The 17,859-nt window shown below is 40.9% G+C and overlaps 1 protein-coding gene across 1 annotated transcript in view; it reads left to right on the top strand.

The window, feature by feature from the left end:
• Nucleotides 1-17,859, top strand: part of JAZF1 (JAZF zinc finger 1) — a 152,225-nt gene that overhangs the window by 76,697 nt on the left and 57,669 nt on the right. Inside the window, exon 2 of the mRNA XM_032238205.1 lies at nucleotides 12,041-12,113. Coding sequence (XP_032094096.1) covers nucleotides 12,041-12,113 — 73 coding nt within the window. The remainder of the gene's footprint in view (nucleotides 1-12,040; nucleotides 12,114-17,859) is intronic.

Genomic DNA, 17,859 nt, shown 5'->3' with positions numbered 1-17,859 from the left:
GATTAATATTGTGCTGAAATTGAGGTTTTAGGGGTGTCTTACCCCCATAATACTTTTTCTAGAAATTAATTGATATGTATGAGTAATTGATGTAAGTTTGGTTGAAATTGCTCGAGGAGTTCCAGAGTTATGCTGGAACACACACACACATACACACACACACACACACAAACTAGACAGACAGACAGACAGACAGACAGACAGACAGATAGATAGATAGATAGATAGATAGATAGATAGATAGATAGATAGATAGATTAAATTTATTTGCTGCCCATCTAGTTGTTCAGGTGACTGAATCTTACATTATGGGTCAGGTTATCTTGCATCATGAGAACATGAACATTTAATAATTATAAAAATTATTACAATTATTAAAAAGTTAAATTAAAAAATAAGGGTTTGGAGGGGAAACATGGGAGTGCCTTCTCTATCTCCAGCTCATATTTAGAAGCAAAATGGTCATGCAATTATTATTATTTTTATTTGAAAAAACCTGAGATCTTAAAGCAGATTATGAAGAAAACTTACTCAGATCAAATCAACCTTACTCAAATTCTGTAAATAAATCAGTAATTTAAATTATTATATTTCAAAGGTGAACATTTTAAAATACAAGGAAACTAACATACAGTTCTCTTTTTTGTTTTCTGTATGGTTAAAAATCTATTTTTTGCGGCTTTAATACTTGGTCAGCATTGAAACATTTGTTAAATTAACAGTAAAGGGTAGTGTATACAAATTCTTAATATTGCAGTGAAAACAATAAAATAATGAGCTATTAACACTAGCTCAGGAAGCAAGTGATTTAAGGTGGTCAACAACTGACCTAATTAGAATAAATGAGAGCTGTTTTTGCATGCATTTATTTGTGGATGCTAACTTAAAGGTATGGCTTTTCCCAAATACGGATCTCCAGGTAAACAGAATTAGAAAGTATTTTGGTTTGTGACTGACGTTGAGAAAACATTTTTCATCTGCAGATATTCCGGTATTTAAGACACTCAAAGTACAAGTAATCCTTAACTTACAACCATTCATTTAGTAACCGTTCGAAGTTACAATGGCACTGAAAAAGTGACATGACCGTTTTTCAAACTTACAACTATTGTAGCATCCCCATGGTCATATGATCAAAATTCAGACACTTAGCAAGTGATTTGTGATAATTGCAGTGTGTCAGGATCATAGTTACCTTTTGTAACCTAACAATCAAAGTCAATGGAGAAGTCACATTTAACAACAGTGTAACTAATTTAACAGTGAATCACTTAACAACTGTGGCAATGAAGGTCATAAAATGGGGCAAGACTCACTTAATAACTGCCTCACTTATGCTAAGTTGAGGGCTACCTGTATCTCATATGAATGTGTTTAGGCTACTCTCAGTTAATTATATTACCTAATTAAGAAAAGCTGAAGGCCTGGGTTTAGCATTTTTATATATCTATTTTAGACTATTTATTAATAGAGTAGAGTAGAATAGAATAGAATAGAATAGAATTCTTTACTGGCCAAGTGTGACTGGACACACAAGGAATTTGTCTTTGGTACATGTGCTCTCTATTTAGATAAAAAGATAAGTAAGTCAGTTTGTATCTTGTATGAAAAAAAAATTCAGTAATTGACTTCTTCCTTCTACTACTACTTCTGTAAGATAACTTACTGCAAGTTGGAAAAACAGAGACTGACCTGACATTCAACAGATATCTGGTAGTTATTGTGAAAACGTAGTGCAAAGAATATGGTAGAGAATCTAGAGAAAGAGGCATGTGTGAATAAGTATAAAAGGATAAATACAGGAAGAATGGGTGTAATATAGTCCACAACAGAGGCAATCTAGTCAGGAGAGAAATGGGAGTAGAGATATGTACTTGGCATTCTGACCAGCCATCTGTTATGGGGGAGGAGAGGCAGGATATAAGCAAGGATGTCAACAAGAGAGAAGACAGGAAATCCCTTCGAAACTCCTAATGTGGCCATTGCTGGTATTTCCCATAGAACAGTCATTTTCTTTCCCGACCTTATTAACTCTGATGAATAAGACTAAGTCAGATACCAATGCCATTGGTATCTGACTTAGGTAACCATAACCTTTATATTTTTAAAGAAGCAGTCTCTACAGTTTTAATATAAACTCCATACCTGCATTATATCTGAAATCGAATAGTATGGCAATTATATAATGACCACATAAATGTGGGGTAGAAATTTTCATTTAGTTCATAGATCAAATGATGTAATGAACCTTTTGGGATTTTCCTTTTGGAACTAAAATTACTCAAACAAATTAATAATTTACTGCCAAATTTTGGCAATATGATCTTGGAGGCGCATTAACTGCATGCTGATTTTTCTTTTTTTTGTTTTGTTTACAGTTGTATATGTTAAACTATCCTACAAACCCTTGACATTTATAACCTGGTTGAAAAAAAATAGGTGGGGGTGATATATTATTTTTCTCTGTAGTTTCAGTCTCTGTAAACTGCTTTTGATTTAACTACATTCGAATATAATAGGTAACTTATCCCTGAAAGAATACCAGAATTTGAGTGTTTGAAAACTATTTGAGAAAGAGTTTGTTGCAACTCTGTGGAGAATTTCTAACATGACCCATGAAAATCCCTAATGCAGTTCACACAGTTCATGTTGAGGTACAACAAATGAAAAACAGCAGGATGAAATACTTCCTCAAAACCAGTTTGCTGAAATAGACATCCCTCTTCATTTAAATAGCTTCATGTCATTACCAATAAGTAATTTTGATGACCCATTACTTGTCAATTAAGATTATATGTATATAATGTATATAAATTACATTTATGGCTTTAACTACTCTACTTTGCATTGGTATTGCAAAAAGAGAAGACAAGCACACAAATTTTGCTTTTATTACAATAGTTGTTCTTTCAGACTGTAAAATCAATTTTGGAGATAAATGATTTTACTCTTCATTTTCCCTTTTCAAATGGGAATGTGCCATTGGGCCACATTAATTTTATACTTTAATTTTAAATTCAGATTTAGATCTGCAGATAATCTTTTGGAGCTGAAAAGAATTTTAAAAATAATAATAGTGCAAGTAAAGTGGCATTTTTTTCTTAGAAAAAGGTTTTAATTAGGCTATACTGTCTCATTAAATAAAGCATGGGTTTTAAGTTAAAAATAGAATCACTTTGTTAATCAATGAAACAGATAATGCAATTCCATCTTTATTTCAATAAAAACTCTGAAATCTCTTACTTTCTTTTTTTTATTTATTTTCAAAACAAATATATATTGTAGAAAGTATATCAGCTGGTTACAAAAAGCTTTTGTGCATCTCTTCCATTGTCATCAAATATAATGCATATTAATTCAAATATCTTAACTCAAATATTTACTATATTAACATCATCATACCTTCACTTTTATTTGACTACAGTTATTTAAACATCCTTCATCCTTAAGCATACCAAGATTCAATACATAACCACATACTGGCATTTCATTTACTTATTTGTAAAATCCTCCATTAACATTAAGTCCTCATATCCTGTTTTAGCTAAACATCCATAATATTTAATACCAAAATTTTCTAATCCACCATGTATATAATTTATTATCATTATCCTTTCTTTATTTAACTATATCCTATATCATAACATTTTCCCCCTATTAGTTAAAACTTAACTGTATATAGTTTTGTTTTTTTATTATAATTATTATTGTTATTAATAATCTTTATAATAGTCCAAAAATATTTCTAACCTTCCCTTCTCATATCCAATTATTACTTATCATAACAGCTCAACATTGTATACATTACTATCATTATCAATTTTTATTTAACTATACCTATTATCAATGGATTTAACTAAGTTTAGCTAATTTTAGAGTTTAGAGTTTAGAGTTTATTGGGATTTATAGGCCGCCCTTTTCCCTGAGGGGACTCAGGGCGGCTTACAACCACAAGGGAAGGGGGTGCAGCGTCAAAAAAAAAAAAAAACAGAATGTGAACAAAGAAAAAATAGTAAAAACACAACTTTTGTTCAGCAATCAAACACTCGGGCGGGTAAATTAGGAACCTATCCCCAGGCCTGCTGGAAGAGCCAGATCTTGAGGGCTGCGCGGAAGGTCTGGATGGTGGTGAGGGTACGGATCTCAACGGGGAGGTCGTTCCACAGGGTCGGAGCTGCCACAGAAAAGGCTCTCCTCCGTGTGGTCGCCAGTCGGCATTGACTGGCAGATGGGATTCGGAGGAGGCCCAGTCTGTGCGATCTAATTGGTCGATTTAGGGAGGTAATCGGCAGAAGGCGGTCTCTCAAGTACCCAGATCCACTACCATGGAGTGCTTTAAAGGTGGTCATCAGTACCCTGAAGCGCACCCGGAGACCAACAGGTAGCCAGTGCAGCTCGCGGAGGATGGGTGTAACGTGGGCGAACCGCGGTGCGCCCACTATCACTCGCGCGGCTGCATTCTGGACTAGCTGTAGCCGCCGGATGCACTTCAAGGGCAACCCCATGTAGAGCCCATTGCAGTATTCCAGCCTAGAGATCACAAGGGCTCGAGTGACTGTTGTGAGAGCCTCCCGGTCTAGGTAGGGCCGCAACTGGCGGACCAGGCGAACCTGGGCGAATGCCCCCCTGGTCACAGCTGACAGCTGGTGGTCAAAAGTCAGCTGTGGGTCCAGGAGGACTCCTAAGTTGCGGACCCTATCTGAGGGGTATAAAATTTGACCCCCCAGCCTAAGTGTTGGTACATTGGCCAAATTATTGGGAGGGAAGCACAACAGCCACTCGGTCTTGTCCGGGTTGAGTACCAGTTTGTTAGCGCTCATCCAGTTCTTAACGGCCTCTAGACCCTGGCTCATCACGTCCACCGCTTCATTGAGTTGGCACGGGGCGGACAGAATTATACTCTTCCATCTATCAACCTGTATCTCTCCAATAACAAAACAATCTTATATCTACTGCCATTTGTGGATCCAATTCTCCAAACATCTTTTTGAACAAGTCCATACGAAGTAATCTTTGCACCTTCTTGTTTGTGGCATCTCTCATATGATGTTGACGCCCTCCTTTTGTTTCCTTTATCAGCTTGTCTTTAATTCTCAGCAGTGTTATCAAATGTTTTGCAAATAGTATTTCATAGTCCATAAGTTCTTTAGTGTTTTCTTCTCCTATGTCCTGTCCTTTGAAGTAAATTTTCTCTCCATTTAACTCCTCTTCGGATATTCCATTCTTTCCTCCCTCAGAAATAAACCAATTGTCACGAATATCAACAAGCTCAAATTCTTTATCTCCATTTTCCATTTCAATTTTTTGAATTTAGTTAGTTAATTAGTTAGTTAGTTTATTAGTTTTGTATGCCGCCCACTCCCGGAGGACTCCAGGCAGCTTACAATAAAAAGGGAGGGGGGATAAATAAGACAATACAACAGTTTAAAAATTACACCAACATTCATAATTGAAGTGGGGCTGGATACTTCAACAGACCCAGGCCTGCCGGAACAGCCAGGTCTTAATAGCTTTACGGAAGGCTGGGAAGGTAGTAAGGGTCCGGATCTCAGCGGGGAGATTGTTCCAGAGGGCCGGAGCTGCAACAGAAGGCCCTCCCCTGGGGAGTCGCCAGCCGACACTGGCTGGCAGATGGAATCTGGAGAAGGCCTAGTCTGTGCGATCAAATCGGTCTTTGGGAGGTAATTGGCAGGAGGCGGTCTCTCAGGTAACCAGGTCCGATGCCATGTAGGGTTTTAAAAGTAACGACTAGTACCTTGAAGCATGTCTGGAGACCAATGGGCAGCCAGTGCAGCTTGCGGAGGATAGGTGTGACGTGGGTATACCTAGGTACACCCACAATCACTCGCGCGGCTGCGTTCTGGACTAACTGAAGTCTTCGAACACTCTTCAAGGGCAGCCCCATGTAGATCGCATTACAGTAATCCAGTCTTGAGGTGATGAGGACGTGAGTGACTATCCAAAGGGCCTCCCAGTCCAGGTAGGGTCGCAATTGGTGCATCAGGCAAACCTGGGCAAAGGCCCCCCTGGTCACAGCCGACAAGTGATGTTCTAACGTCAGCTGCAGATCCAGGAGGACTCCCAAATTGCGAACCCTCTCTGAGGGTCGTATGATCTCACCCCCCCAGGCTAAGAGATGGAATGGCTGGACCACCTTTGGGAAGGAGCATCAATAGCCACTCGGTCTTGTCGGGATTGAGTGCAAGCTTGTTCGTTCCCATCCAGACCCAAACAGCCTTCAGGCACTGACACCTCACTTCTACTGCTTCACTGAGTTGGCACAGGGTGGACAGATACAGTTGCGTGTCGTCCGCATATTGGTGGTATTTAATCCCGTGTCGTCATATGATCTCACCCAGGGGCTTCATGTAGATGTTAAATAGAAGGGGGGACAGGACCAAACCCTGTGGCACCCCATAATTGAGGGGCCTGGGGGTCGACCTCTGCCCTCCGACCAACACCAACTGCGACCTGTCCGAGAGGTAGGAGGAGAACCACCGAAGAACGGTGCCTCCCACTCCCACCTCCTGTAACTGTTGCAGAAGGATACCATGGTCGATGGTATCGAAGGCTACTGAGAGGTCAAGGAGCACTAAGATAGAGGAATAACCCCTATCCCTGGCTCGCCAGAGATCATCGATCAGTGTGACCAAAGCAGTTTCCATGCTGTAACCAGGCCTGAAACCGGACTGAAAGGAATCCAGATAATCGGTTTCATCCAAGGATTGCCAGAGTTGAAAGGCCACCACTTTCTCAACAACCTTCCCTACAAAGGGAAGGTTGGAGACTGGACGATAGTTACTTAAAATGGCTGGGTCCAGAGAAGGTTTCTTCAGGAGGGGTCTCACCACCGCATCCTTTAGGAGGAACGGAAAGTACCTCTCCCGGAGAGAGGTGTTAACTATCCTCTGGATCCAGCGACGTGTCACCTCTCTGCTGGTCGAGACCAGGCACGGGTTCAGTATACAGGTGGAGGCACTCACCACTCCCATGGCCTTGTCCACTTCCTCAGGAGCGACAAGTTGAAACTTGTTCCATAAAATCCGCTCAAGATCTTCCCCCGGTACCTCGGCTGGTACCGTGTAATTGGAGTCCAGATCTGTCTGAATCTGAGTGACTTTATCCATTAGAAACTGAACAAATTCCTCAGCTCTACCTTGTAAAGGGTCTTCCGCATCCCTCCCTTTCAGGAGGGAGCGGATTATTCTAAACAAGGCGGCTAGGTGTGATTCAGCGGATGCAATAAGAGCAGCAAAATGCGCACATTTCGTCTCCCGTATTGCCACGAGATAGGTCCTGATATAGGCTCTCATCAGTGCTCGGTCTGATTCAGAGTTACTGGCCCTCCAGCGGCGCTCTAGGCGTCTCTTTTGGCGCTTCATCTCCCGGAGTTCCTCGGTAAACCAAGGAGCCCTCCTAGATCCGCAACCTCAGAGAGGCCGCAAAGGCGCAATCCGGTTTAGAGCCCCAGCCGCCGCTGTATTCCAGGCAGCGACTAAGGACTCCGCCGGACTGTGGGCGAGGGCGTCAAGTATTTCTCCAAGCACCGTCTGAAATCCCATAGGGTCCATCAGGCACCTGGGGCGGAACCACCTAATTGGTTCCCCCTCCCTACAGTGGGGGATTGGTTTCCGAAAGTCAAGCCTCAGTAGGGAGTGATCAGACTATGACAAGGGCAGGGTCTCAATGCCCTTCAAATCTAGATCATGTCTCCACTGCTCCGAGAGGAATACGAGGTCAAGCGTGTGACCCGCTGAGTTAGTCGGACACCAAATTACTTGGGTCAAGTCCATGGCTGTCATGGAAGCCATGAACTCCTGCGACCTATCAGAGTGCTCACCGAGCGAAGGCAGGTTGAAATCCTCAGCACCATAAGCCTGGGGAACTCTACCCCCAGTTCGGCTACTGACTCGAGGAGGGAGGGGAGGGCTGTTGCAACGCTGTTGGGAAGTAGGTACGTTAACAACAAGCCCACTTGACCCCCAAGGTCTAACTTCACCAACAGGGAATCACACCCGACAAGCTCCGGAGCAGGGATCCTACGAGGGACTAATGACCATCGGATGACAGCCACTCCCCCACCCCTTCTATGGAGTCGCGACTGATGGAGCACCTGAAAATCTTCTGGGCACATTTCAGTGAGGGGGACTCCTCCCTCCGGGCCCAGCCAGGTTTCAGTAATACATGCCAGTTCTGCCCCCTCATCTAATATTAGGTCCCAGACAAGGGGAGCTTTGTGAACCACAGACCTGGCATTTAGCAACAACAGCCTGAGACCAGGGCCCTGACAATTCTCGCCATCTGGTCTGGAGTGGAGCTAACAGGGCCAGAAGTGGGGATTGCTGTGATGTAGAGAACCCTCCTTCCCCGGTAGTGGCTAGCCCTGAAGTTCCCGTTGTACCTGCCCCTCCCCATAATGACCGTAATGCTTCGGCCCACTCCTGCACCCGTAGACCCCATTTCCCCTCCTGCAGCCTCCGCTTCTTCCGGCAGGCAATTTATAACAGTCATTCTAGGATGGGAGGTAGGCCTGGACCCCCTACCACTTCTGCAATAGCACTCAGTGGAGGAGGCACTAGGCTGTACTCCCAGTCCTCTCTTACATACACAACCACTCACCCATACAGTCCCCACAGAAAATACAACAATAATGGGATTTTAAAAAGTGGGTACAGACATCCAACACTCACACCATCCACACCACATTCATAAAATTTGCGGAGCACTGTGCTAGTGCAATTTAAGGTAAACAGTAGTGCGGAAGGAGGAGGGAGAGCTGCTCTGCCCTTCTCCCTTCCTCTAAGTCCCGAAAAGAAACCCAAAGGCCAAAGTTCCAAGGTCCATGTTGGGTGAGGTGGTTGCAAATGGAGGGGGGCAGGGCATAAATGCCAGATTTTAACAAGCGGTAGCTTCGTAGTCTCACCCCCACCAGATCAAGGTGTAATCCAAAACAAAAGCCAACAACGGTCCATAGAAGGTATGTAGATGGTATGCAGGGGAATGTCTTGTCTTCCCCCTCTCCTATAAGCCTGAGCGGATCCAAAGTCTGGGGGTGGTTGGCACAGGTCAAGAAAGAGGAGGGAGTGTCAGTTGTTAAGACACCAAGTCCCCACCCGTATTTCTGCCATCCTCTATCACTCCTTCCATAAAACGAATGCACCGCAAATACACAGTCCATGGCGTTCCTGAGAGTTGTAATTAGGTGGGCGCTGTCCAAGTTGGTGTTCCAGGGGCAGTGACAGGTGGCAATGCGGTTGGAGGAGGTCGGATGAAAGGCCAAAATCAGAGGGTCACAGGCCAGGATAGTGGAGAGCCAGTGCTAGTCAAGAGAACAGGAGGAGGCTCCACAGCAGTGAAGGCAAACAGAAGAAAAGATATTGCCAAAGACGCAAGGAGTGAAGGGGAGAGGCTGCGACGACGAGGGAGCCGAGCGAAATGGAGGGAGGGGGGCATCCAAGGAGGGCTACGGCGGCGGCAATCACAGCCAGCCGCCCGATCCACCCGGTCCCGGTCAGTCCAGATAGATCCCCGCCTCTCCGGGGCGATGATGATGAGTCATAATGTCAGATTAATGGGGCCCCCAAAGCTCACCACTCGGCTAGATAAACCAGCAGTCACCGAAAAACAAGGTAGAAACGCCGCCATCAGCAGCGCAGCGCTGCCATCTTCCCTTCCAAGCAGCACGAGTAACTCCAAGGCTGCCCCGAGTAACTCCGAATTTCCATCTTCTTATTTTGTATTTGATGAACATCCTCAGTTTTTTCCTCACAATTTGTTGCCAAATACACCAAATAATCCAATTTTCTCTCAAATCTTTCCTCTGTATCAAACACCCTCTTCAAAGCTGAAAGTATCGCTTGGAGAGACGCTTGAAGAGATGCCATGTTTATACACAGTTGTATTTTTTTTAAAAGCTCAGCAAGACTGAAACATTCGCAAGTAAAAGCAGACTACGAAGGGACAACTGTACAATCTTATCAGATCTTAAGCCAGAACAGCCAAGCAGTAAAAGTTTCAAGATGTAAACAGTCAATTTGTAGTCAATTTGTAGTCAATTTGTAGCTTACAGAGAGTCAGAAGAAATGTTAGAGTAATCCATCCATTTGAAAAGGTTTACTTAGAATCAATCCATGTAAATAACATTTAAAAAGTAAGATAACCACTGTCCAAAACCATTAGAAAGATCAAAATCGCCGCTAAGTTCTTCTATTCTATGATTTAAGTTAGTTTTAAAAAATTTTAGGCAGTCCGTTTTTCTTTAACAATAAAAGTTTCTTACCAGCTAAACACTTCTCCTCCAAATTGCCCTGACTTTGTCAGCCTTGAAAGATTGGAATTTTTACTGCCAGGAGAAGATTTTAGACCTGTTTTACTCGGAGATTTTGCAATATCCCCGAGATCAGCAAGATGTAATCTTCCTGTTCACCATCTCTTCAGCATGATTTAGGTCCGTTGGGAACCCCCAGCAATAAAAGTATTGAGTGCAGTCTCAGAGCTTTGAGATCGCACGTCGTCTCGTCACGGCATCCAGGCTCCGCCCCCAAATCTCTTACTTTCATTGAACCAAGAGTTTTTACTGTATTCCCAAGAAATCACACCATTCTATAGACAACCAAACTAAAAATTCATTATGGGATCAGATATACAATTTTTCAATAATATAGAAATGCATTTTATAATATATTGAAATAATATGGTGCAGCTATTCACTTTTTGGCTTGTTTGTTTTGACCATATAGCTATTTTTAAGAATCCTATAAGTGTTGATGATACTGTGCTTTTTCCATTCATTATTAAAAATTATATGGCTTTTTTCTGCAGCTTACAAACTTTTGACACTTGAAATTTTCATCTGAAGAAAGGTGCTCACTACTGAGGAGAATTGACCAAACTTTATTCAATGATCACTGGGTGCCTGCTTTGCAAGAAAGAAGGGCCCTATACAATAGAAAAGCAGAAATCTTTATAAAGTTTGAGGTTGAGGGGCAGGAAATCTGAAGGAGCTGATTCATGCATTTTGAGCAAGTAAGATAAGTGTTTAAACCAAAGGAAAATGTATTTGTAAAGTAAGGCTGCTAAGAATTCCATAGTTAAGAGCAGTGTTTTTCAACCTTTTTTGTGCAAAGGCACACTTTTTTCATGAAAAAAATCACGAGGCACACCATCATTAGAAAATGTTAAAAAAATTTAACTCTGTGCCTATATTCAATATAGGCGGGTGTTTTTCCCACGGCACACCTTACACTATGTCACGGCACACTAGTGTGCCGCGGCACAGTGGTTGAAAAACACTGGTTAAGAGGATAAATGTTAAGATGAACATGCACACTTGATTGGGATGAAATAGCTGTGATTTCTCAGCTCCCGTTTCCTAGAGTATAAGATCAAAAGGCTATTTTGTCAGCAGAGACATACCTGTGTTTGAGCTATGCATTGGCCTGGGATTGGTCTAGTTTACATATGCAAATATGGTAGTGGTGGGGAAACAAGGATAGCAGAGTGAAATGAAGAATTTGCAACCGGGGAGAAGGGAAGAGGAAGGAAAGAAGGAAAGAAGACAATTAAGAGGGGGGGTTAGAAAATAATGTGTAGCTTAATTTATTATTATTATTATTTACCATCATATAATTGTTGCAGTTTATGTTACATGTTTGTAATAAAGAATCATATTATTACTTTAAAATGCACTATTGCAAATTATGAACACCATAAGAAGCAACAGTGCCAAATTAAGAGTCAAACGTCTTAAACAATCGATAATTAGCTTTTGTCTGATGTAACAGTATAATAAGGCAAATCTCTTTCAGTAACATCTGCTAATACAAAAAATAGTCACCACTATGTTTTGCATTCTTGATCTTTTTTCTACACACTCCCTTTCATTGCTAATGAAGGTAATCTAAGTATGTGGGATACCTTCCATAGATGTGAAATACTTTTGTGTCTTTGTCTGGGCTGCATGTTGAGAAAAGAGGTTTCAAGTGTGCTTAATCTGCATGATACAACAAACTCTAATCTGTTTGTATACTTTGAATTCCAGATACGGACCCACGTGTATTAGAAAAACAAGAATTACAACAACCCACATACGTTGCTCTCAGTTACATTAATAGGTAAGCTGTTCTGTGTATAAATTAAAATATGTGTACATGTTTATAATGTCTGCTTGTTAAAGGACTTGTTGCAATACATTTCAAATGGGATAGGAATATAAATAATTTTGCTAAGGTCTACAATTCTGAAGCCTCATAAATGTAGCTTCTTCCAAACATATGTTATAGTTACTTCCAAATTTGGAGGAGGTTTTATTGGATTTTTTTAAAAAGATGAAATAGGTCTGTTGAGTTATTAGCAATAGCACTTAGCAATAGCAATAGCACTTAGATTTATATACCACTTCATAGTGCCCTCTCTAAGCAGTTTTAGAGTTATCATATTACCCCCAACAAACAGGGTCCTCATTTTACCACCTCAGAAGGATGGAAGGCAACCTTGAATGGTGAGATTTGAACTGCTGAACTGTAGCTAGCAGTCAGCTGAAGTAGCCAGCAGTAGTGTATTCTAACCACTGCGCCACCTCAGCTCTATATATTAGAATACATTGATTTCAGGGGAAAAATGAATTGTTTTAGCAAGGAATTCTGACAAAAAGATCAGAAATGGCCTTCATGGCCTACAAATAAGGATCCATTGATTCTATGATTTTTTATAGCTTTTTTTGTATTAACACAAATTCATATTAATTAAGTAATTAGACATGGATATCCTGGATAAAGGGATCAGAAAAGTACCTACAACTTTAAAATAAAAAGATAGGGGTTTTTGATTGCATGTTGATGGTGGTCCTTGTCTTGGCTGTTTTTGACAAACATCCATGATCATCCTTCGTAGTGGTCTATTTAGAATATCCTGTTTTGACCTAAACTTCCTGTTCATTTGTACAATATTTGTAATATTCTGAAAGATATTCAGTAATGCCTTGGTTTCAAGTTTTTTAAAAGACAAAAAGCGGCTTATCACAGAACAAAATTTAGTGGCTTTGATTCAAAGAAATAGGAAGGAAAAAAATGTTTGGATACCATCATTCCATTGCAGAAATGCTCGAAGACTTTTTGCATTTGAAGCATTGACAGACTATTTTTGTAAATTAAGGTCTGTTTGATCAGGTGCTATCATTTTATCACTTGCATCTATATTCAAATAAATATAAAGGAAAAGAATGGAATTAAATGATAATGAAATGTTAAAATAGTAGCCTGCCAACTCATTTAAGGCGTACAGTGAAGCATGTAGAACAAATTCTGTGACCTTTCCCAGTAATATAATGTGATTGGTACTATTTTTAATCGTAGCTATACACTGTAAAGCATGTCATTCATAGTATTTTAATTGGATATTCTTGTTTACAAAGTTTGGTTCATTTCATATCACTATTTGCATCTTACTTTCCTATTATTAGAACTTAGTATGTTCCCACTTTTTAAATAAAAAAAGCAAAATATTTTCCTTTATACGCATACTTCGTTTAAAGGCTGATTATTTATTGTTTCAGAAGGAATAACGGGTCACTTGTGGTTTTCTATACAAAAATAAAATTAGATCTATTAGATTAGATCTCTTTGTATATCTATGCCTGAATGTATGATAGTGACAAATTAACAATGTTATGTTTTTATCTATCTAATCATATCTTCACTTCCTATTGCAAAATTATTCTAGAGAAAGAACAAGAGAGTTGATAGAATTTATTGTAGAAGAATCAAATACAGAATTCAAAATTTCAACATTTATCCCAAATGTTCTAATGTATGTTTTATGCTGATCTTTTTTTTCCAAGCATAGTTGGCATTTTTTGGCTTTTTAAAGCCAATGATTGAAATAGCCCACTCTTCATGTATAAGATTAATCCATATTTTTCTTTTTATGAAGAATGCTGCCATTCTGAGGCAGGTAAGTTTACATGTAAAATATCTGAGTCATTTTTGCGACATTTGCCTCCTATGTAAAAGTTACTTTATGAGTAGGTTTGAGAAATAAGGAATAACACGTTTTAACAGAAGTGAAATGTTTTCAGTTATGATATTGTTGCCAACATGTTTTTATGTGTAGCCACCTAATTTCAGTAGATGAAATAATGCAAAGTATATTCCTTATGAGAAAGAGAAAATTGCTGTGAAATAACTTTCAATAGAAGGTCTTGTTTTTTTGCAAAACTTCCAGTGACTTAGCAAATCAATATACCTATAGTACTATTATTTCTACATTACATGTATATTGTTGCATATTCTTCCAGATTTATTTAAAATAGCCATTAAAATTAAAATATGTTCAGAATGAAATTGATTATCTTTGGCATTGATATACCGTATTTATCGGCGTATAACACGCAGTTTTAAAACTAAAATTGCAAGCTTAAACCCTGCCTGCGTGTTATACGCCGATACGCCGGGTCCCAAACTGCCTGCTCCAGCTGATTCACCGGCGCCCATGAAAGGAAGTTTTCTTCCCTACTGAAACAGAAGCCGCAGCAGGAGAGCGAGGCTGCTGCCAGCCGTTTCACCTTGCGCAGCGAATTTGACTGGGTCCCGGGGCTTCTGCCGGGCAGCAGAAGCCCGGGAAGGCGAAAGGAAGTTTTCTTCCCTACTGAAACGGACGCTGGCCGCAGGAGAGCGAGGCTGCTGCCAGCCGTTTCACCTTGAAGGTGAAACGGCCGGCAGCAGCCTCGCTCTCCATGGATACTTTGACCTTCCCACAGTTGCTTTTCTGAGCAACTGGGAGACAGAAGGGACGCAATCTCCTTTCATTCTCCCTCTGCCTTATTCACTCGTTCGGGCAGCAGAGAACGAAAGAAAATTGCATAGCCAAGGACAAAGGAGCCTGCAGCCTCCTTCATTCAAATGTTCAGGCAGCGGGGATGGGGGGGGGGGCTTTCTCGCATGCCTTCTTTCTCTGAAGCGCTGCAAACCTTGGGATTGTGTAGCAGCCAAAGATCGCCTGGTTAAAAAGGAGGAAGAGGAGGCTCCACTAGTCCGGAGCCCATCCGCGGTGGCAGGGATCCCCCACACACATACACACACACACAAGGAGGGAGGAGAGACAGAGAGAGAGACAGACACACACAGAGAATGACAAGAGAGACAGAGAGAGGGAGGGGGGGAGATAGAGGTAAAGAGCCACACAGAGAGTGAGAGACAAACAGATACAGGGAGAGGGAGGGGGAGAGGGAGGGAGTGTTTATGCACAGAAGGAAGATTTAAAACTTCGGAGTGAATCCGGGAAGAGGGAAGAGATGGAGGACTGACTTTTCACTCCGATTTCTGAGCCCCCAGCTGTTAGTGACGGAGAAGGACGAAGGAAGAGATTGCATTTTTGTTAGGCTGAAAGAGCTGTGGCGTTTTAAAGAAGTCCCGTTCTTTTTATTTAAGCACGAAAGGAAAAATCTCCAAAAAGCCCGGGGAAATGTTCCTTGCAAAGCATCACGGTCTCAGAGAATGCAAATGAAGGTGCTTATCTCCCTGCCCGGCTCGGAGTCATGCTGAGTCCTATTCAGAGGGCGGAGGGACGCTGTGCTTTTTTTTTTTGTTTGTTTATGTTCTCACAACCATGCAAAGGTGGGTTTTGTGCTACAAGGATCTTTCTTTCTTTCTTTCCCTGTCTGCGGTTCCTTGCAGTTGCTTCTGTTTAAAGCACCGTTTCTCATTCCTTGCAAAACTGGGGCAGGACTGCCTCTCCTTGCAGCAGGCTCGGTTGCAAAATGTTTCCCTGATTTGGTTTATAAGTTCGCAGCAAGGCAATCCAACAAATAGGAAAGTTTTAATAAGATTTTCTGACTTTATTTGGTCTCTGCTGCCACCCCCAACCCCAACCCCTCCCAAGGAGAGAGTGGGAAGGAGAGGAAGGAAGGAGGGAGGGGGAAGGAAAAGAAGGGAGGGGGGAGAAGATGGAAGGAGAAAAGATGGAAAGAAGGAGGAAGATGGAAGAAGAAAGGAAGAAAAAGAAGAAGGGAGGGAGAAAAGAGGGAAGGAAGTGGGAAGAAAAGGGGAAGAGAGGGAAAGAGCAGAAAGACGAGGAGGATGAAGTTGATAGGCAAGAGGAAGGAGGAAGGAAGGAAGAAAGAAAAAGGGAGGGAGAGAGGAAAGAAGAAAAGATGGAACTAGAAAGGAAAGAAGGGAGGGAGGAAAGAGGAAGACAGGGAAAGAGCAGAAAGACAAAGGTGAAGGTAGATAGGCAGAAGGAAGGAAGAAATAGGAAGGAGGGAAGGTGAAAGGATGGAAGGAGGAAGGAACAGAAGCGAAGAGGAAGAGAGAAATGGAAAGAGCAGAAAGACAGAAAAGATAGATAGGTAAAAGAAAGGAAGTTGAAAGAATGGAAGGAGGAAGGAAGAGAAAAGGAGGAAGGGAGTGAGTGAGGAAAGAAGAGAGGATGGAAGGAGAAAGGAAGGAAGAGAAGAAAGTTTGCCTTTTAAGAGGAGTTAATGTTATAATTCATGTTCTAATGTTATAAATTTTAATCCAACATTAAGTTCCGAGCTTCCAAGTCATTTATTTTTAATGAAAAAAAATTTTACTCAAATTTTTGTGTTAAAATGGGGGGTGCGTGTTATACGCCGGTGCGTGTTATACGCCGATAAATACGGTAATTAAAGTTTTGGACGTTGATTCAACAAAACTAGTATACATTATATTTATAGCTCTGAGCTTACAGTTCTTACAAATGAGGCTAAAATAAGGTCTTAAACACTTCAAAAATAATAATCTGCGTAAACACCACATAAATCCTCCATCTTAGAGAAATAGAAAGTACGGGTGAATCTTTAATTTCTTTTCATTTTCAATATGTGTGCCTATTTACAATTTTTGTGGGTTTAAAATAATTTTAACTGTATGCCACAGAGAGTCACCGTGAATGAGATGGGTAATTTCAAATTAGATAGGTCAGTCAGTCGGTCGGTCAGTCGGTAGCAGAGGTGGGTGGGTTCCTACCAGTTCGCATCTATTCAGTAGAACCAGTTCGTCAAATCTATGGAACCAGTTAGAAGAGGTTCTACCAGTGGACCCGGAAAGCAGGCCACACCTACAGAAGAGGTTCCAAAATTTTTTGAAACCCACCAGTGGTAGGTAGGTAGGTAGGTAGGTAGGTAGGTAGGTAGGTAGGTAGGTAGGTAGGTAGATAGATAGATGATAGATAGATAGATAGATAGATAGATAGATAGATAGATAGATAGATAGATAGATAGATAGATAGATAGATAGATAGATAGATAGATAGATATTCTTCAGTGTCTGCCGAATGGAATACATCTTGGTGTAGTACTGTATAGTATTTTGAATTAAAGGGACTATAATCTTTTTGTGACCATAGTATCGGTGAGACCAAATGTTGTTTAACTGTTTTGCACTGCATTCAAAAAAGAGAAATGCTGTCCAATTGGTGCAGATCCTATTCACATATACACTGCTTACCAAATGATGGTTTTAAAAAATGTACATTTGGTTAAACATGGTGATTCTGTATAATATAAGACAGGAAAGCTTTTTATTGATCATTGATTATATTTTTCATATTTTGAGAGGCAGTGGCAAAGCAATGACAGAAAATTGATGGAACTGTATCATATATTTGGGAAGGGCAATAATTATTTTTACTATTTTATAGCTTTGAGGATGGATTGAAAGGTTTTCTTGCTGCTGCTCATTTAAAACTCATAATAACCATTTTTTTGTTTATTTCATGTCTCAAAATGGCAAAAAGTATTGATTTTTAACAACTAGAGTCAGCAATTGCTCATGCGACTCAATAAGGGCTTAAGATTACATGTAACCAGGACCTCAGTTTCCCATTCCTAGTAAATTTCATAGC

The sequence above is a fragment of the Thamnophis elegans genome, chromosome Z (assembly GCF_009769535.1).
Source record: "Thamnophis elegans isolate rThaEle1 chromosome Z, rThaEle1.pri, whole genome shotgun sequence".
Classification (NCBI taxonomy): domain Eukaryota; kingdom Metazoa; phylum Chordata; class Lepidosauria; order Squamata; family Colubridae; genus Thamnophis; species Thamnophis elegans.
Note: the sequence above shows the minus strand (reverse complement) of the source record. Positions and strands in the feature narration are given on the sequence as shown.